This window comes from Drosophila miranda, chromosome 4 (genome assembly GCF_003369915.1).
Source record: "Drosophila miranda strain MSH22 chromosome 4, D.miranda_PacBio2.1, whole genome shotgun sequence".
Lineage (NCBI taxonomy): Eukaryota > Metazoa > Arthropoda > Insecta > Diptera > Drosophilidae > Drosophila > Drosophila miranda.
In genome coordinates, this window is record NC_046677.1 from 6,886,483 (window position 1) to 6,907,064 (window position 20,582).

General features: G+C 45.5%; 3 protein-coding genes across 4 annotated transcripts in view; 2 read left to right on the top strand and 1 right to left on the bottom strand.

Moving 5' to 3' along the window:
- Nucleotides 1-13,677, bottom strand: part of LOC108163907 (neural cell adhesion molecule 2) — a 57,003-nt gene extending 43,326 nt beyond the window's left edge. For both annotated transcript variants that reach the window (XM_033393312.1, XM_017299434.2), the window contains exons 1-2: nt 13,367-13,677; nt 9,306-9,513 (exon numbers count right to left, since the gene is read on the bottom strand). In XM_033393312.1, the coding sequence (XP_033249203.1) occupies nt 9,306-9,483 (178 nt within the window). In that variant the 5' untranslated portion in view covers nt 9,484-9,513; nt 13,367-13,677. The remainder of the gene's footprint in view (nt 1-9,305; nt 9,514-13,366) is intronic.
- On the top strand, nt 20-1,392 carry LOC108163909 (ficolin-1-like). The gene is made up of 3 exons (XM_017299437.2): nt 20-154; nt 225-1,111; nt 1,166-1,392. The coding sequence occupies exons 1-3, from the start codon at nt 71-73 to the stop codon at nt 1,341-1,343; spliced, it is 1,149 nt and encodes a 382-aa protein (XP_017154926.1). The 5' UTR covers nt 20-70; the 3' UTR covers nt 1,344-1,392.
- On the top strand, nt 1,614-3,577 carry LOC108163908 (serine/arginine-rich splicing factor 4-like). The gene has a single exon (XM_017299436.2). The coding sequence runs from the start codon at nt 1,630-1,632 to the stop codon at nt 3,319-3,321; it is 1,692 nt and encodes a 563-aa protein (XP_017154925.1). The 5' UTR covers nt 1,614-1,629; the 3' UTR covers nt 3,322-3,577.
- Nucleotides 13,678-20,582: the final 6,905 nt, after the last annotated feature.

The window sequence follows — 20,582 nt, forward strand, 5'->3', positions numbered from 1 at the left end:
CGCAGGGCAAATATCAGTCTCTTTTTCCTTTTGATGTGAAGTGGCTGAGTAGCCTCAAAGAGCTTCCATAATGTTACTGGGCTTGATTTTGCTATGTGTCCTGCAATATTCGACCGGGGAATTGACAACACCCGTAGTAAATAGCGATGCCAAGGTGGGAATGCACTATGCCAATAGGAAACTCAGAAAAACATAATTCGAGTGCTATTTTTGTTGAATTTTAGGACTTCGATACGGCTAGGTCGCTGGAGCAACAGTGTCGATCCTACTGCTTTCCTATGGTAAGGTCTATGCTCAAGGACGTTACGTCTTTGAGTAGTGTGGAAAATGAAGTTGGGCAGTACAAAAGCAAGTTGAATGACTGTGAGCACCGAAGCAGGGAGATGGACGGGCTGTTCAACATCCAGAGCTCGATGTTGCAGAGCTTGAAGGATTCGTACGTTACGCAACTTCGAATGAACTCCAATATGGGAACCTACTTTGCGAAGTTGCTGTCGGACCTAGTGGAGACAGGCAGCGTGAAGTCCCCGGTCCACCAACCAGGCGAGAATTCCCCATTTCAGCAACTGCTTGAGCAGCAAGAAAGACTCGAGAATCAGACTCCCAGCAGCTGTCGTAACTTCATTGGCTCCAGCGATATTCATATGATAACCGTTCCTGGAGTGGATCCGTTCCCAGTGCCCTGCGAATCGCGAGTTGCTGGACCTGGCTGGATAGTCGTCCAGAGACGCATTGACGGAGCAGTGAGCTTTGAGCGAAAGTGGGCTGAATACATGAACGGCTTTGGCGACCTGAGCGGCGAGTTCTTCATTGGCCTTCAGAAGCTGCATTGCCTGACTAAGCACCGGCGCCATGAACTTTACATTGAACTGCAGGACTTCAATGATAGCGTCGCCCATGCCCGTTACGATAACTTCCAAGTGGGCAGCGAGGAGGAAGCCTTCGAGCTCCAGTCGCTTGGCGAATATTCTGGAACTGCAGGCGACTCGCTGACCCACCACCTCAACGGGAACTTCTCCACTCCTGATCAAGACAGCAATCTGTCCACGACTAAAATTTGCCCCCCAATCTCAGATTTTGGAGGCTGGTGGTTCGAGGATTGCGCCCAAAGGTAATTGACATGTTTACAAGTATTGTGCTCTACTTTAGTTTCGTACTTTTTCAGTTCTCTAAATGGACTATATATGGATTATTTCGCAATTGCCGATGACACTCAGCGTGGCATCTTCTGGGCTTCATGGTGGCCCTCGGACAGAATGGCTTTGATTAAGTCTGTAAAAATAATGATCAGGGACCTTGAACAACCCTGGAAAGTTACAGAAACTACAGCAAATACTGATTAAATTTCAATTACATTGCTATTGAGCAATAAAATTGTAGCAAACAATCTTATCCAACACTCTTTTTTTAGATTTGTAGAAAACATTCAGCACCAAGGCGTAGTAGCCCGTGCTTTTACGTTTTGTTTAAGTTAATTATTCCCAGACGATTTTCTGTTCATTCCGTATTACAAGTCGAAGTGTAAGGAACAGTTCCCAAGGCTCTAATCAAAAATTAATTTCCAAAAAAAAAAGTTTTTCTTGATTTAAATTTTGTTTGATTAATTGTAATAGCGACATTTTAAGTCAAATGCAAGTCAAGACCAATACCGGTGACGATCTTCCCGTCAATTGTCTAGACGGGTCCTTGGCGACCAGTGCCACCGAAGAAAGCAAGGAGAAGGACAAGCCGTCCAAGACGAGCAAGCCGGAGATGGGCAAGCTGCACAAGCCAGGCCGCAAATCAAGCAGCAAGCCAAAGAAGTTGAAATCGTCGTCCCCGTCCGACACTTCATCGTTGTCTTCGATAAGCATGGGCTACAACGAGTCGGACCTCACGGGCAGCACTAGCTCTGACAGCTCGTCAAACAGCAGCGACTCGTTTGCCCATCGCTGTTGCCCACGCCGTTCGCACCGACGTTCACGTCACGAGAAGCCATCAAACACCAATCGCCGCCGCCGTTTGGAACATTCCAAGTCCAGCAAGAGCAGCTTGCGTCGTCGCGCACTTCCAGTCACCGATTGGGCTCCGAAAGGTGCTGAAGAAGCCAATTATGATTCAGAAGAGGATGCGCGTCCGTCTCGTAAGAAGCGCAACAACCGCTACAAGGATGTTGCCACCCAAACGTCTCCACAAAAGAAGTCCATCCACAAATCGAAGCCAGCTGCCGCTCGAACCAGCTCCAGCTCCCGTTCCGGTTCCGTTGCGAAGACAGCAAGTCATGCTTCCCAGCCTACTGGTTCCAACTCGAAACCAAAGAACTCTAGTTCCAATGCTAAACCAATCAGCGTTGCTCTGGGCACAAAACCAAAAGTTCCTGAATTAACTACAAAGGACACCAAGGACTCAACAAAGATCGTCGACGAGGAAATGAAACACTCGGTGACCAACTCCAGTTTGGATATCAAGCCAACCGATACTGGCTCCAATCTGAAGCTATCGATAGTTGTTTCGAAGCCTATCGATACTGGTTCCAATACAAAGTGTCAGCCGACCAATTCCAAAGGTGATGTGAAACCAACAACGCTACCAATAACTAGCAATTCCAGTGTCAATTCCAAGCCAGGCGAAGCTGCTGTCACTTCGCAGCTCCCACTGGCTTCCATTACTTCCAATTCTGGCTCCAATCAACTGCCAGCTAAGCCTGATTTGATGCAGCGAAGCATCCGCACCCGCTCTCGCTCCCCTTCCCGCTCCCGTTCACGTTCCCGTTCACGTTCCCGTTCCCGTTCCCGTGGGCACTCCAAGTCGCGCAGCCCCATCCGCAAGAGATACCGCCGTATGACATCTCCGAACTCGACAAGCTTCGGGCGTGAAAGAGGCAGCCGCAATTCAGGGGCTCCGTCAATCTCGGAGGTGAGGCTGCACATCAAGGGACTGAGCCGCCAGGTAACAAAGGAGCATGTGACCGAGATCTTTGGGAACTTTGGCCCCCTGACAGCAGTCGACTTCCCGATTGAACTCTACGGGGATCACGCGGGACGCGGGTTCGCCTTCGTGGAGTTTGCCAATCCAACGGACTGCGCACGCGCCATCAAGAACATGGACGGAGGCGAGATCGACAGCAGAAGGATCGTGGTGTCGGCCTTCCGCCTGTCCAAGGTCCGCGCCACCTGGCGCCGCCGCTACTCTCCCGTCTACGGCAGCGGGGGCACACGTACCCGTTCTCGATCCCGTTCTCGCAACCGTTCCAGCTCCGCTTCCCGTAGCCGCTATCGCTCACGCTCGTCGCCTCGCTACGGCCAGTATCGTGGCCCCAAACCACGTGGCTATCAATATTAAGGACTGAAGGACTGGTCTGATGTCTACTGCAGCCTCCTGACCATGACGAACACTTAACAAAATCACACCTCACTATTATTTATAGCCCTTTACACTTTCAGGAATATTTGGGCAGCTGCAATTTCAACACTAATGTCACACAAACACACTAACATGAATCCCATTCAATTAACTCGAACTACATATGTAATTCCTTCAATCAAATTGTAAAATACAAAATCTTCGGGTTCAGATACTTGCCAAGTATGAGAAGAAACCCGTTTTGGATTTCGATTCCCCCCCTTTTCGAGTCGCTGGCAGTCGTTAAGGCATTTTTGTGTTCGATTTTTCTTCTTTTTGCTGGCGTTACTTTGGCAATTTATTTTTGTCGTTTGTTTTTAGTAAATGAGCTATATTTTCCTGCTGGTAGGGGGGGCCACGCGACCCATTTTGAATTATTGTTATGGGTGCTGTGCTGCAAAATCATTTCTTGTTTCTGCGCCTCTCTTTTGAATATGCGTATCGTTCATACATTACTTTATTTATTGGCTGATTGAGGGGGCGGCTCCGACTTCTTATGAACGAGGGGGTGGTGTAAGGAGAGAGGGGCGGCATATTGGCGCCATATTTTGGCTAACGGCCGCTCGTTAGCTGCGCAAATGAGCCTTTTTATGGCATCGAATTTTTAAAGTGTGTTTAGATTACATTGAAATTAAAGCAGAACACGATTTCGGAATACATAATATAAAGATTTTCGGAGTATTTATTGAACGTTTGAGCTGCTGCAACTGTTAGCCACACCTCAGGACTTACTTGGCGCCGATTCTTTTGGCCATCTTCTGGCCGATGGAATCGCCAAGCGTGACGGTACCCATCCCCATCTCTTCCTTCAGGAACCTGGACGTGCGAAACATTTGGTCTCTCTGGACAGCGCGGCTCCAGTTCAGTCGCTCGGCCATGATCTCCACCACGCGCGGCAATATCTGCAAGGCGGCGGCCACATCCACGAAAGCCACTCGCGTCCTGCGCGCCAGCACATCGACAGCGGTCAGGGCGTACTCGAAGAGCACCGCATAGTGCACCTCGGCCTCGATGTGGGGCAAATGGTCGTGGAGTCGCCGGTGGCAGCCATCAAAGGCGCTGAGCAGGGTGAAGGCGTTGGAGCCGTAAGATTCGGACAGATGGAAGGCCACATCGGCGGACAGGTCGAAGCTTCGCATGAGCTCGAGGGGCAGCTCCTTGGTCCAGTGGAGAGCCCCCTCAAGGGGCAGGTGGTGGGTGCAGCATTCGGACTGCGGCTGGAGTCCCACGGTCTTGATAGCCCCGTCGATTGTGCCTTCGGCCATGGCGCGATAATTGGTCCAGTCCCCGCTGGCAATGGTGAGCAATTTTCGGTCGCTGGCCAGCAGCACAGGACGCCGAGACGCTGGGCTACTGAGGCCAGGTCCGGACACAGTTGTCCACAAGCCCTTCCAGGCACTCAGGACATGTTCCTTGCCCAGAACCACATCCTGCCTGATCCGCTGCCTGAACTTGTCCAACAGCGCATCCACCTCCGTATCCAGGGGCTCCAGTCCCAGAGCACCGTCGCTGCATCCCACCAATGTGTGTCCCTGCCAGGGTATGGCAAATATCTCCCCCGGCTGTAGTCCATGCACAGCACAACTCTTGGCGAAGTAACCCGGCAGAACTATGTGAGTCCCGGCTGTGGGGCTAGCTATCGCCAGCGCCTTGTTCGAGTCCATCTGGCGTACAGAGTCCACGAAGGCCCCCGAAGCATTGATCACACATCTGGCCTTCAGGGCCAGCTGGCGTTGGGTCAGCAGGTCCTTCGCGATGGCCAGCCGAATTCCAGCGAGGTCCGGTGGCACCAACTGCTGCAGCTGGACATAGTTGGCCACACTGGCGCCCTGGCGGGCGGCTGTCAGAGCCAGGGCAAGGCAGAGCCTAGCATCGTCCATCTGCAGCTCGTAGCTGACCAGCGAGCCCTTCAGATGGTCCATCCTGAGCATGGGACAGGCAAAATGTGTTTGTTTGGCGGTAAGGAAGTGCGAGGCCTTCAGTTTTGAGCTACCAGCGAGAACATCGTACATCTTTAGCAACAGCCACAGCCCGGGCAGGTCCCGATATTGCTCTATTGGCATTATCATCGCCACTGGCTTCACCAGATGGGGCGCTGTTTTCAGGAACAGAGCCCTCTCATGCAAGGCGTCGTACATAAAGGTCAGCTCATTGGTGTCGAATTTTTTCAGTACCGACTGCATGATGTGGAGTCCGCCATGGAGGAGCTTGCTGGACTTTGAGCTGGAACCGCTGCCAAAGTCAGAGACTTCCACCAGTGCGGTCTTCAAACCACGCGAGGCGGCATCAAGGGCACAGCCACATCCCATGGCCCCGCCCCCTATCACCAGGACATCGAAGATCTTGTCGGTGAGGCCATCGAGCTGCTTGCTCCGGCTGGGGAGCACCAGATCTGCCAGGCTATGGCTATGAGCTTGATGCTGTGTTGAAAGCGTCGACTGGGCCTTTGGGGGGGCACAGATGCAGCAGCCGGTCACATAGGGACTACGAGATAAACCACAATACAATTTAAACATTTTTTGTTTGTGTTCACAGTCAAAAATACAAATACAATCTTCCATTGGGACATCTGAAGCACAGCTTATTCGGTTTATCGGCCAGCGGATAGCATCCAATACGAAATGCTCGTCATTCTGTTCTGCCGTGCACTCCATTTGGCTTCTGGCTGAAAACCCCTTTCACCAAGTCACGCGCGGAATCTCCCCGACCCCTTTCCACCATAAATAAACCTATTAAACGGGTCTAACGCAGAACACTTTCACTTTTTCCCACACTGCGGCACTTGCACTACTGCATTTTTATGCTGATTAGTTTCGTTAACAATTTGCAGCACGCGAAACTATTTCGGGAATTTCAAACTTGAAACATAAATCGCAATGCCCGACCCGACCCGACCCGGCCCGAACCGCCACGCCCCTGCCCGAGACCGAGACCCCACTCGGTGGAGCTTGGAATGCCAGTGTTGCACCAGCAACGACGCTGAACAATTTTAATAAGTTTTGGCCAGCAGTCTGAGGAGGTAATATGGAAAAATGCATGTGCCGCACACGCGAGCTCATAATAATAAGAATTCCACCGCCAACGACTCGGCCAAAGGAGTTCCGGGCAGGAAGGAAGAACGACCGGCGAGAGGACCCGCGTGTGCAGCTTTTTTTTCTCGACCAGTCAAGGACACTTTAAAGAAAATTATAACACTTTAAAATGCGAAAGAACCGCTAAAAAATGAAGAAAATCCAAGAAAAAATCTCTGACGGAAGCATTGCCATAAAATGGTGAAAATAGTGGAAAGCGACAAAAGGAAATAAGAGGAAAATAGTATGCCATAAAGTATGCTTTACTGCTTTGGGAGTAGAACCCACTAAAGGAGAGGGAATAGCGAGCGGAACAGACTGGAAAAGAATGGAAGACATTTAATGCATAACTTTTGTTTATTCAGAAATAGCAAAAAAAAATGAAATAGTGACTTTAAGAATATATCCTTCTGAACACAAATCATCTAACGGGGACCAGTTGCACCGTCGAACCAATAAAGCAAAAAACATGGGAAGTAGTAGCAGAAAAAAGCCAAACATAGAATATTCCGCTCATCCGGGAGTGCTGATTGGTGCTATGGAAAAAAAGGTAAATTCGGCACGGATGCAGAATCATACCTGTTCCTGAATTTGAATTTTTATTAAACCTTACGTATACTTTGATGTATTTATCAAGTACCTATGTATATATGTACATATTTGTGGGATGCTTGGACTCTAGAACATTCAGACAGAGCTAACGATTCGTTCACGTAGGGAAGACACCTTACAGCCCGACCATAAAATATTATTATATATTATATAGAAACGACAACTATATACAGTTTTTATATTCTCAGCATTGGGAAACTAGTAATTTCTTGCCATACCATGCATAAAATCATAATATATCCTGGCAGACATACAAAAACATTTATCTACAGCATCACATAGCCTCAGCATCAGCCTCAGTAGCAGTCCCAGTCTCAGTCCCAGACCCAGCCAGATTCAAGGAGGAGGCAGAGCACTCGCTGGGGGAATAGCAGTCAGCTGCAAAACATTGGACCAAACGATAAGTGACAAACATGGTAAGGCAAACAAATGTATATTTTATACATATGCCCGGGAAAGGGGGGCCGGGCCAGAGATGCACAACTGTCAGATAAGTGTGGAGAGCATTTTGCAGGGAGCATCTTTTGCCCGCAGGTGACATGTTAAACGTCTTGTAAGCATTTGCATTTCCCTGCCCATAAAATAGACGAAAGAAATAAGAAAATGGTCTTTCTGGCGAGCAGGAGGAGCGAGGAGCAAGGCAAATTTGCTGTAAGATACATATACACATACATATATGAGAAATAACTGAACAACCATGGCATGGCAGGGGCCAACATCTTTTATCTGCAGTTCATTCATTTTTGTTGGCAGCGACTTCAAAAGGGTTGAGTTGTTGGCTTTGGCTTAAAGCATATTTGATTATGTCACAAAATATCCTCGAGGATACTAACCTCTGCTCAGCTCTGCTCTCCGCTGCTCTGTCTCAGTGTTTGCTTAGCCAAAGATAAATTTAACAAATATGCAAATAGCATACGCCCTTCTCCTTCTCCACCTTCTGACTTGTATCCACAGCAAAATGGAAAATTGTTTCTCATAAATTTTTCTAATATGCACAATTCTGCCTCATTCCCTCCTCCCAATGTCGAAATCGAGTGGGCGAAGAACGTTCAGAAATAGACTTGGGAAACAGCAAAGGCAATAATTTTCTCCTTCGAAATTGCTTTTAATGGCAAAAGTAAACACATTTTTCCGAATATAGCAAAAATATCTTTCAGTTTACTGAATGAAATTGGTTGGCGAATACGATCATAATGGAATAGATATCAAAGTGTTAAGTGCACTCCACGTGGAAGAAGAGAAATAAAGAAATAAACATACGTACCTATATGTATGTACCCATGTTTGTAGATGGTATCAATAATTGAGGCATTTAAAAATTGTTTTCTTTAACAATTCTGTATGTAAATTATCTAGGTGAAAATTTTACGACTGCTAATAAAGACCTGAAGATATTTTGAAAATTCTTCAACTTGCTTTGAAAGTTTCTTAACTTGTATAATTATCCCAGTACTTTCATTTTATTTTTATATACTCGAAGAGTATAGGGGTAAATTAGATTTGTTGTTGAGGGGGACCCCATAAGGTTTCGCCTATATAAAGTATCGTGATCAGCATCGTCGATATAGCCATTTCTGTCTGTCCGTGGCTCCGTCCATCCGTCCCGATGATCGCCAAGATCTCAGAGACAATAGGACCTATAGTAAATAAGTATTTTATTCAGACTCCTGTTATATCACACTGTTATGAGTGTTTTCCGCCCCCACAAAGGACGAAAATCTGTGGCATCCACAATACGAGAAGACCAAAAACGCAGAATCAAAGTAAATGACCATATCTTTTGACCAATCCGATTGGATCGGGAGGAACTAATGAAATTGCGGGAATGAACAGTGTCCCGCACACCTGGCGGAAGGTAGCGGGATAAAAAAAAATAGGAACAAATAAAATCGAAATATTTTTTTTTGCCGGGAATCAATTCATCCCTTGTTGTTTTAAATATATTAAATAGAGCCGGGTATAAAATAGACCCGCGGCTCACAACGTTCCCGCTGGTCATTCATTAGTTTTCATAAATAAATATCAAAATTTCAATTATAATTTAGAAAAAATAACTTTTGGAAGCTCTGACCTTTATTGGTTTCGTAATCGTTTCCCCCAACAAAAGAAAAGATTTCATTTGATATAATCTTTTGCCCCCCTCCAACCTATTCCGCCCTCGTTGTCCATCAAATCAATCACTTCAATCAATCAAATAAGAAGCCCATTAAAAGCGGCTCATTAAATTATCAAAGCACTTACCCTTTGAGGGAATCTCGGCGAGAGCGGGCGTGGCTGTCATCAGCATGGTAACTGCGGCATTTATAATCAGCAGTGTGGCCAGGTGCCGAGCACGGACACGGACAGGGACACTGGCCTGTGGGCGTAGGCATTGGCGGAGGCGTTTGCGGGGGCGTGGTGGCCAGTGTGGCTCTGACATGGCTCTCAAAATCCTTTACCTTAGTTCCTTCTGCAATGGGCAAGGGGAAAATTTTCAGCACTCACGTTGAGTCGCCAAAATGTTCGAGCACCACCACCGCACCACTGGTATGGGGTGTGGGTGAGTGGATTAGGGGGCGTGGGGGCATGGGGCAGGTGCCACGGCGCACACTGGCTGGTAACATTTTCACCCTTAATCACTTAAACGGCGCGTAATCAACAACAACAACAACAGCAGCAAACAGGAAGAAAAAACAAGCAGGTTGCAATCAACACCGACATCGTCGACGGGATTGAAATGGAGCGTCATGACTAGGAGGACGATGATGATGATGATGATGATGACGACTATGATGATGGGTGTAAGGATGATTCTGGTGCTAGGGGTCGACGGTGGCTACGATGATGACGTGCGGGCTTGCCAGCACTTAACATGGCAATCGTGCCTCCCAGCCCCACACCAGACCAGCGCAGAGCAGAGCCCCAATCCGGATCCGGATGCGTGGCAAAAGTCAAAGTTGTTGCTGCTCTTGTTGTTCTTCCTGTTTAGACGAGCTTCTCGCTCATAGTTTGGCATTGACTTTTGCTTTTTGACTTCTGACTTCTGATTTTGGCTTTATGCCGACATTTGTTTGTGCGATGCTTTGAATTTTTCGCGCCCCGCCTCCCCCGTTGAAGTTAATTTTCGAGGGCGTTAATTTGAAGCGTTTGAGACTCAAATTTGTTGAGTGGAATATCTTCAGACAGCCATCAGACAGTAATTTGATTTGTCCGCGGAAATTGGATTTTGTCTTAACAGCAATTTAACAAAAGCCTTTAAGTTGTCTTGTCCGATGGAAGGGGGAGATTGGCGATAGACGCATGGTTGGGGAAGGGAGTACGGAGTTGTAGTTTAAGGGTTATTCTCTGGGATTTCAATTAAGAGTAAAAGTTCAAATAACCAAGAGGGTGTAACGATAAGGACAAACGCCACACAAACACCCAAGAATAGTTGAAATGTTATTGTAAATCTGGGCGAAATTCAATTAAATTTAAATGATAAATTAGTTAATCGAATTACTTTTGAATTTAATAAACGCCTCAACGAGCAATTATACAAATATGTCCTAAATTTGTGCAAATATTTTCTGAATCTCAGCCTTCGCCCAACCAGTCAGTGGATGCCCAAGGCAATGCTTTATTTTCGCTTCGGCCTCAATTTGCAATGTCGAGCTGTCAACGCTGTGCTTGCCAGCAAATCAAGTCTGACAAATGAAATGATTACACAAAGTAAACAGCAAACACGTAACACACAAACCACCTGTCAGAAAGTTTTCTGCAAAAGACATCGCCCTCCCAACGCGGTGAAAGTCGGGGGCAAAAGCGGACAGTGCACAGAACATGACGGCGTTTTACAAGAGGAAAGCCAGAAAGGAATATTATCGGCAGCAACAAGAGCAACAATAACTGCGAGTATAAGACAAACAAAACAGACGAACCCGAGCGGCGCAGGGCGCACCAAAAATGCAACGGCGATGCCAGCAAAATGGCAATGGCAACACTTCCGTTTCCGCTTCCGACGCTGCGGGCGACTCGCAGCAACTCTCGCACAGTTGGCACAACGTTGAGCAAACTCAAAAGCAACAGCGACAGTAGGACGGCAGGACGGCAGGACGGCAGGACTGCAGGACGGCAGCGAAACATAACAAAGCTTGTTAGTGTTGCACCCCATACCGTTGCAACAGCAACAGTGGTGCCGCCAAACTGCTCCCCATGACACTCTTCCAGCGCCACCCCTTGCCAAAGGGATTGGGGATATCCACGAAAAGGAGGCTCCGGGCTGGGTGCCAGGACACGGAACAATGGCGACGAAACGTACAAAAATTTTAAACGCTTTTAATATTAAAGCGTCCGGTATAGAGACACAAAAGCCGAAGCAGGCAGTGGCACACAGGACAACCAACGAGCAATATGCAACAAGGCGTGCAACAGAAACGGCAGCAGCACCACCAGCAGCTCGAGGAACAACACCAACACTAAGGCATAACATTGCCGATGGCATGCGGGGCATGCAAAAAGTGGCAACTGCATGAAAACGCGAGACAAAACAAAACAAGGAACGGAGAACGGAGAATGGAGTCTCAAATATGCCAAAGAAGACTTGGCTATACCCCGTACTGTCATAATTTAACAAAGAACTCATCAACTAAAGTGTAGGCAGAGCTATCAAGGATTTGAATCAAGCAAATACTTTAAATATCACTAAAAAAAATAAAGTTATGTTAATGTAACACTATTTAAATCCAAATTAACATAAATTGTTAAAAATAAGTGCAAAGTAAAACAGAATTCTAATTGAATTAAATATACATAACTAAAAATAATTGTATAATTTTTACAATTATTCAATAATAATTTTTAGAAAGTTAAGAAAGGCGAGATCATTTTAGTATTTTAATGAGATTATTCATTTATGTTTAGGTGATTTCGAAAATCCTATTTCCCAATTCATCATAACAATATGATTTAAAATATCGGATAAATATCCCATAGGAATAAAACCGAATGGCGTATCATCTTCTGTAAAGTAACCCAACGAATCCACGCAACCAACGATACCCTATACAGGGGCCAGATTCCTACAGGAGGCGATTCAACCAACAGAGTGCCTCAGGCCAGGACCTGGGCGTCTCTGCCATACCCGTGGACCTTGCCATCACCCCAGCCCTATCGCCGACCTAGCCGGGAGTGCATTTTTTGTGCAGTTCTTAGACTCTGCGGCCAGTTGGCCTCTTCGTGACGAAAATGTTTCGCTTAACTGGATTTTCAAATATTTATTGCAACAAATTATTTTGCTGGTTACACCGCGGCCAGAGCCAGAGCCAGAGCCAGGGCCAGGGCCCTGGGCTTGTGTCTCAGCATTCCCTGCCATTGTCCTGCTCCTGCTCGAAAGCGGTTTTTATTGCCATTTAGTTTGTTTCATTCCAGTGAAAGGATTTGGTGTTGAGATTTTTGCGGTTTTTTGCACAATTGCAGACAAATTAGGGTATTACAGCTGTATACAATTTATTTCGAGTGTAAAATCCTATAAATTACGGTTGAATTGCTTTGTTGTGGCAACGCAAGGAATTTCGAATGCCAAAGCAAATAGTTTTTATTGTCTGATGATCACTATTTTTTGGAATTTGGAATTTAAGCAACTGCATGCAATCTTTTCAAAACAGCAAACATTTCAGTTCCATGGATTAATAGTTTCCTTTAAAATATTCGGATGTAATTTAACCAAACAATAAGCAAGTAACTACTATAATCGTATCTGGAATTATTACAAAATTTTTTGTTATGGTGGATATGATTTCGAATAGACTTTAAGGACCCTAACTATATTTTACTTTGATTAACCGGGATGTTCTGTCTTAAGACTTCTCAGAGATGAGCATGGCTTCTACGGATCTTTATTTTTTATGTCTTTTTATATAAATTCTGTTGATAGAAGAGCAGGGAACTGTAAAAAACAACATTACATACATCTACATTCTATCACAATCATAAAATCTTTAAAATCTTAAGATCTCATAAATGAACGTATTTGTTTACGAATTCTCTTCAAAAATCTGCAAAGTTTAGGACACACACAATTTCTTAATTCTTGAATGTCACAACCTTTAAGACACGTCCGATTTATTCACTTGAATTGAAATTAAATTAGCAACTAATCTTCTTTGAAGGTCTGCTGCTGCTCAAACTATAAATTTGGCCCCCTTGAAGCCCAAGTTTACCATCTCTACTCGCAAAACCCCCAACAAAGCACCAACAAATGTCGCATATGCGGTCAGAGAGGTGGACTAAATGTTTGCAGCCAGGGTGAAATTGTGCTGCAACATAACAAGCAATTTGGTAATTACATCAAATTAAGCACGCAAATGCAAAAGTAACGGGGAACCGAAGTTGCCGCACGACAGATGCGATGCACAGAAACTTTAACTCGCTCAGAACTTTGGCGAAGGCTGCCAGAAGCCGGCAAATGACAGCGACGGGAAGAACGACAACGACAGCGACAACGACAACGACAGCGGCACCGGCAGTAGCGCACCGAACCACATTTCGTGTGGGGAAAGAAAAGCGTGGGAGAATTTCGCGCGGATCGCAAATCGCACGCTAGATAGTTTTGTTCCGCGTTGTTCCGGCTCTCGTAGCGCGTCCGTTCACTTGGAAACCCGATGCACGAGTGAACTGGCGGCCGACTTCATTGGTGGAAAAGGCTTTCGCATGGGCCGAACGACGCTCGCTTCGTTCTGGCCCTCGTTGGCCACTCGGTTTTTCGAAATTCGAACTTGTTCGCTGACAGAGAGAATGAATTCCTGGCCCACTGGAAGGCAACTGGGAACGGTTTATTCTGCTGTGCTCTCATCGGAAGTTTATGCTTTGATGTCCTACGAGGAGATTCAAGGGAATTTACCTTTAAATTTTAGTTGGTCCATTCCCTCGATCTGTCGTAAATGTCGTATCTTAGGATGTAGCGAAGCTTTGATTTACTAAGAATTTTAATATGAAATATGGAATAAAAATTACATGTTGAACATCGTAAACGAGTACCATTACTGGTACGGAATAATTTAAATCATGGAAGAGTGACAATCTTTCCAAGACAACACGTATATTTAAAACGGTTTACCAGCCTCTTAACTCGACCAACATTTGCCCCCACAAGAGAAACAGAAACAGAGACAACAACTACCGAGAAAAGGACCACAGTCCGATCTACATGTCCGTAAGCCCCAACTAGCTCCTCCACCATATTAATACCAGTGGGTACGAATCCACAAGCAAATTAACACGCATATTCAAAAAGAACAACTGCATAAATTGGCTTATCTGCTAGACACACACAAAAATGCTGTGTAGCGGGCCCCTCCTCCTTCCACTCTAAGCGAATGTCAAAAGCAGCTAACCAACAACTGAAAACTGGCAACAACCGACTGCTTACCACAATAAAAAAAATATTCCACATACGCAGAGTTGCCTGCTGGCATCATTTAGATAAATATAACTCGGAAACTTAAAACCAAGCCGTCGGACTGTCTGACCAGAGAAACCGAACCACACCGAACCACACAGCAGCACAAAAGTCCCAAGCAAGCAGTTCGGGCCATGAATAGAATCAACAACAAGCAAAAATAACTAAAAAGGAAAAAGAATAAGGCCAACAACATAAAATAAACTAATACGAGTATGGCATTGTTCCCGAGCTCTGAAAATCTTCAAGTGGTTGGGCGGGAATCGAGTTAAAGCAAACTCTTGTTGCTGCTGAAACTTGACCAACAGTTTAATCTGAAACTGGCAACAATTCGGCTCGACCCAGCATCATTATTCACCAGGACAGGACCAAGAGTGGAATGGGTCGAGTGGGGGCGGGACATATGATGAAAAAAGGGTGGCCATGATGATGGCAAGGACTCTGCTGACCTGCAAAGTTGACAAACGGCGCATCACTCAACGGCATCGCCAACTGTTTCCGGCTCTATATACATACATACACATATACTCGTACTCGTAGACGTACTCGTGTGTGTGTTCCGTTTACATAAATGGAAGTATGTGTGAGTGTGTCCTCTTCAGATCCTTTTCAAAGCGCATTAAAACGTATTTAAAAACTTCATCCCAAAGTGGGTCATTTATAAGTTTATCCCCATGTATTCTTTAAATGCAAACAAACTCTTTGGGCTTGCCCTTTGGACAGCAGCCAGCAGAGAAAAGCCTAGAAAATGGACCAAAAAACAAAACGGAAAAATTCATTGTAAAACCCACGAATATTTTAAAGGGTAAAGTGTAGCAGAGAAATCAGTTTGGCATTATTTTGGTGTTTGTTCTTTCTTGAATTCTCTGAATTACCCACGATGTTGATGCAACTTATGCGTACGTCATTTAGGCAATAATGAGCCCCTACTATTGTAGGGCACAAGGCTGAATAGTAAAGCAAATATTCCCCAATCTGATCAACCAGTGTACTGCATCTTCACTTCTTTAAGATTGCTTCGGACAGCTTTCAAAAGAACCTTTTGAATCTAAGCCAGTTAGAGCTCATGAGTGTGAGCAAATCGCTTTGGCTGTGAAATCCTTTGCCTGCTCCTCCATCGACAGCCATCGGCACCTCCTTTGGGATCAGCATTTAGTCGAAATCCAAGAGCCCTTGCTGCTCTCTGCTGATGTCATGCTGGAAACGACACCCAGAAGTGCGGGCATTAAATGAAAGTTTTCCATTCTTTCCTCCCGATGCAATTGGTGTAAATTGCAAGAGCATAAAAAGCAGACGAAGAAGGATACAAGAAAGCCGTGCTACTGGCTCAGTGGCTGGCTTTTTGGGACCATCTAGTGGCAATTGATTCCTCCGGCAACTGCTTGGGCGTGGCATGCCCCTACTTAAATCGCATTAGCAACAAGCAGCCGGAGGAAAAACAACAAGCTGATTGCACTGAGAGCGTAAATTGCTGCCAAAAATTGAAGTGTTCAGCAAATATATGCACAAAAGACAAAAACGAATCCAGAGATGTTGTTGGCCAAAACCATCATTTTGTGGCCACGAACAATGTTCTCATATTCCAGCAAAGTGGATGCCCCTGCTTGGAATCTCCGAGACCCATTACCGTATTTATTCCGAATGCTTTCTGTGGGTGGCTATTATCGCTTTCGCCACTGGCTGTTGTTGCTGTTGTCTGCATGGACATGGACTGGAGCCAGACCCAACATCAATTTCGTACTGCATTCAAATTCGATCTATTGCCAGAAAGCCAGCCGAAGTCAAATCAGAACAATAGTGCAGAGTCGCCTGCCATTGCGTCCGGATGGAAACTGCTGTAGTCCTTACCCTTTTGTCCATTTCTTATGGCGCAATTAAGCAGATTTCGATTTCCCCCTTAAGTGGCTTTAGTTACCATAGCTCCTGCCATGTTAGGAGCACTCAAAATAAATATTTGATGTCCTGAAATTGATGTCCTTTGGATAATTGCTTCGATTTGCAGCAAATCAATTCCAAGCGGAACTCGAACTCTCCAACTCGAATAAAAATAAATACAAGCAAACATTCTGTGTGAACGTTAATCAAATTAATGTGTACTTAATAAATGCCATTAAATTTTTATTACATTCTCACCCGCAAGCCGAGTGGAATCGCTGTGGCTGTGGCTGTGGCTGGGCCTGGGCCTGGGGCTGCTGGGTCCACCGGCAGGTACATAAATTGGTTAAATCGTTTAGTCGCTTCCAGACAGTTCAAGTGATATATATGTCAAATGGTGGTCCAACGAGTGGATAAACGATTCGTTCAGTCTAGCATAATTTGTGTGAAGCAAGACCCATATGTGTTTCTGAGAAATGGGGCCGCAAGGAGTTTAATGTTAGACTCCTGTCAGAGGGGTTCATACATGTTAATCTGGAGGGTTTTTTAATAACTTTTTTGGTCCATAGAAACTCTCCAAAGTATTATTGACACCCTCGGCCATCTCCGGTAATCAAAGCCCCGCACTACAGCCCTCATACAACGTCGATTCAATTCGCAACAGAACCAGTGAAAGCAACAGCTAAAACAGACCTAGTAGCTTCTCCTCCATGGCCAGGCACTAGTGCTTTTGTGGGCTAGAGCTGGCGAGTTATGGCCGCCATTTCCGTTTGGTTTTCACAACTCAACGCGCCGACTTCCTCCCACCTCTGGGCGATCTCCGGTCCGAAGACAGCCAAATCGCGCGGGCCCAGCTTCCAGTGGGCTTCAATTTTATCGCTACCAATTTACTGCCGGCGCTCTATGTGGGTTTTTTGTTTCGCTTTGCGGCTGTTCTTTTCACTTTTTTAGCAATACCGAGGGAGGTCACTGCATTCTCCATTGTGCTGACCTCCGTTCTGGTGGGTGGAGACCCGTGATTTAGGTATATGTAGGTGATTAGTGTTGGGTTATCGGCTCAGATTTCCAGTACGGTCCTACATCTCAGATGCTAATCTGCAAATACTGATTCAATTCCCACATGAAAGGCAACAGGAAATGCCAAACACTTCAGACGACAGAAGCCAGTCTACTCCAAGGCGGATGCAACATGCCATACAATATTGAGTGGTATACGTATACGTACACGTACGTGTCTATGTGCTGTGTTGAGTACTGTGTTATCATTGCCATTGTCAATGATAATAGCAACAACAGCAGCAGCAGCAGCAAACACAGGAGTTGCAGCAATAACAACTGCAACCATGCCACTACAAATAATATCAAAACTTTGTAGGCACGCCAACTTTGTGAGCTCCCAACCAGGATGGGGAGGGGCCACGGCCCGGTGGCGGACTGGGCAGGCCCGTGTGCTTCAAGTCCTTCCATGATCACGGCCATTGTTTACGGCTCTTCATTCATTTATGCATCAAAATGGGGCAAAACAGTGGACAGTGTAAATAGTTCTATTGTTGCTTTTGAGATGATATGGATTGCTTGAAGTATTTCAATATATTTTTCTTCCATTTTCACTGAAATGGAATACCATTTAAGACGAAATCTTTAACCTTAAACAAACTTGTATTAAAATTATAAATTATATTTAGAATAGGGCTCATCGTTAGGATAGGATGTAAGTGTACACAGGACGATTCTCAAAGATAACCGACTTCAACCCACTGTACCGTCTATGGCCGTCTATGGTACATTCAAGTGCAATAAATGCATAAATTAAACTATGTTGAGAGTCAAGTTTAGCCGAGTATGCGAGTGCGTATCCATGTGAATGCCAGCGGTGTGAGGGTGTTGCTGTTGGTGTTGCAGTGCGAGGGGCGTGCATGTTCTCCATTATCGATACCAAAAGACATTATCAGCACACATGCACCGTCGGGCAGGGAAGCGGCGAAGAAAGCACCGGCGAGGCATGGGCATGCATAAAACATGTTTTGGTCGGTTGGCAGCAAATTGAATCAATAATATCCAATCAGGGGTTAACAATGTGAATTGATTTCTAGCAGCCATGCAAGCGATGCAAGCAAGGCGCCATCCAGTCACCAAGCCACCCCATCCGACTCCTGTGCCTGCCCCTGCTCCTGCTCCGGCTCCTGCCCGTGCAGAAGCCATCAGGAAGACCGGCGCCTGTACATATGCAAACATGACAGCCCAAGAAGATAAGACCAACAACTGCAGTGGCAGCCATCCCCCATCACCCATCCCCCCGAAATTCAACAGCCTGGGCCTGGGCCTGGACCTAGAACTCATGTAAATATTAATTAAGTTTTGGCTTTTGTAGCATGCGACTTCGGTTTTTGTAGCAAGCCTTGCGGCCATCCAGCTTCTAGCTCCTGGCTCCTGGCTTCTGGCTCCCAGGTGCAGGCTTGGCATCTATCATTGTATTAGCTGCAGAATTAGTTGGTTAGTTAGTCGAACACTCGGCGTCCTTTGTTCCGACGACTTTGCCTAATCAACTTGGCAGTACATGCTCTTGTGGTTTACCCGGACACTTAATTAGTTCACAAAGAGTCCAACTCGATTTGACACTAATTTGGTGTATATTCTGCTGAGCTGTTGAGCTGTTAAATGTGTCATTCGATGAAAATTGTTTGCAAGCCAGATGGGGACCCTAGAATAAATCTTTGGACCCACAAAGTCGCCATAAATTTCCATTTGATCTGATATCTTTTCCAATTGTACGCTGAAATTCCACTGGCACTAAAATTTATCTGAGTTGGCAAATTAAATTTTGTACAATTTGTAAAACTTTCCCAAATGGTGTCGCCAACTGCCGCGAGCTGAGAGCCAGCCAGCAAACTTTCTGAATTTCCATTACAAGTTTTACTTGATTCGGTGCACCATCCTGCCTGGCACACACACACACACACACCCAAACACCCATTCGCCAATGCGACCTCAATCCAGGCTTATGCGTTTATTTAATTTCGCTTGAACATTACGCATACGCCAGGGTGTTCAGTGAGCTTTTCTAATTGCCGCGTAATTGCCGGGAAGAACGAGTGTCAACTGTGACTGAGCAGCCCAGGAAGTGGCAGTTTGTGAGGCCAATTAAGAGTTAACTGACATTCAGGATAGCTTTCTGCCCTTAACCGTAAGTAAATTAACCCAAAACTTCTTTTCCTTTCGTAATTCTGTAGGTAAAATAACATTTTTATGTGTAGATCACTGCTTTAGATCATGCAGCAGACTACGAAGGTCCTTTCAAATTCCCTCCCTGAGAGGATGCTGAGAATCTGAAGAATCTTGGACCACTTTAAGTGCCCGATCACCTGGTCTCCTACTCGTTTTTTGCATGTATTTTATAGCTTTACAAATTGGGTTTTCGCCATTATCTCCACAAATGATATGTGGCATAAATTTCTTTGGATTTACCCAGTAATATTTCACACAAATACTAACCCGAAAAATACATATATTTGTTGTTTGTATGACCTAGAGTTCCTCCTTATTATACCCGATACTCAAAATGAGTATTGGGGTATATTAGATTTGTGGTAAAAGTGGATGTGTGTAACGTCCCCATAAAGTATATATATTCTGGATCAGCATCAATAGCCGAGTCGATTGAGCCCTGTCTGTCTGTCCGTCTGTCCGTCCGTCCGTCTGTCCGTCCCCTTCAGCGCCTAGTGCTCAAAGACTATAAGAGCTAGAGCAACGATGTTTTGGATCCAGACTTCTGTGATATGTCACTGCTACAAGTATATTTCAAAACTTCGCCCCACCCACTTCCGCCCCCACAAAGAACGAAAATCTGTGGCATCTACATTTTTAAAGATACGATAAAACCAAAAACGCAGAATCGTAGAAGCTGACTATATGTTCTAGAGTGTATAATCTCAACCAGATCGTATAATTATTATAGCCATAATCAAGAAAACAATTTCATTCTTTATCGCTCTGTCTCTCTCTAACACACAGGTTTCATGGTCGGCTTTGCCAATTGCAAAATATGAGTTCAAGGATCTCAGAACCTATAAAAGCCAGAGCAACCAAATTTGGTATTCACACTCCTGTGATATCGGACCTTGACCGTTTCGTGTCCAAATTTCGCCACACCCCCTTCCGCCCCCACCAAGAACGAAAATCTGTTGCATCCACAATATTGCAGATTCGAGAAAACTAAAAACGCAGAATTA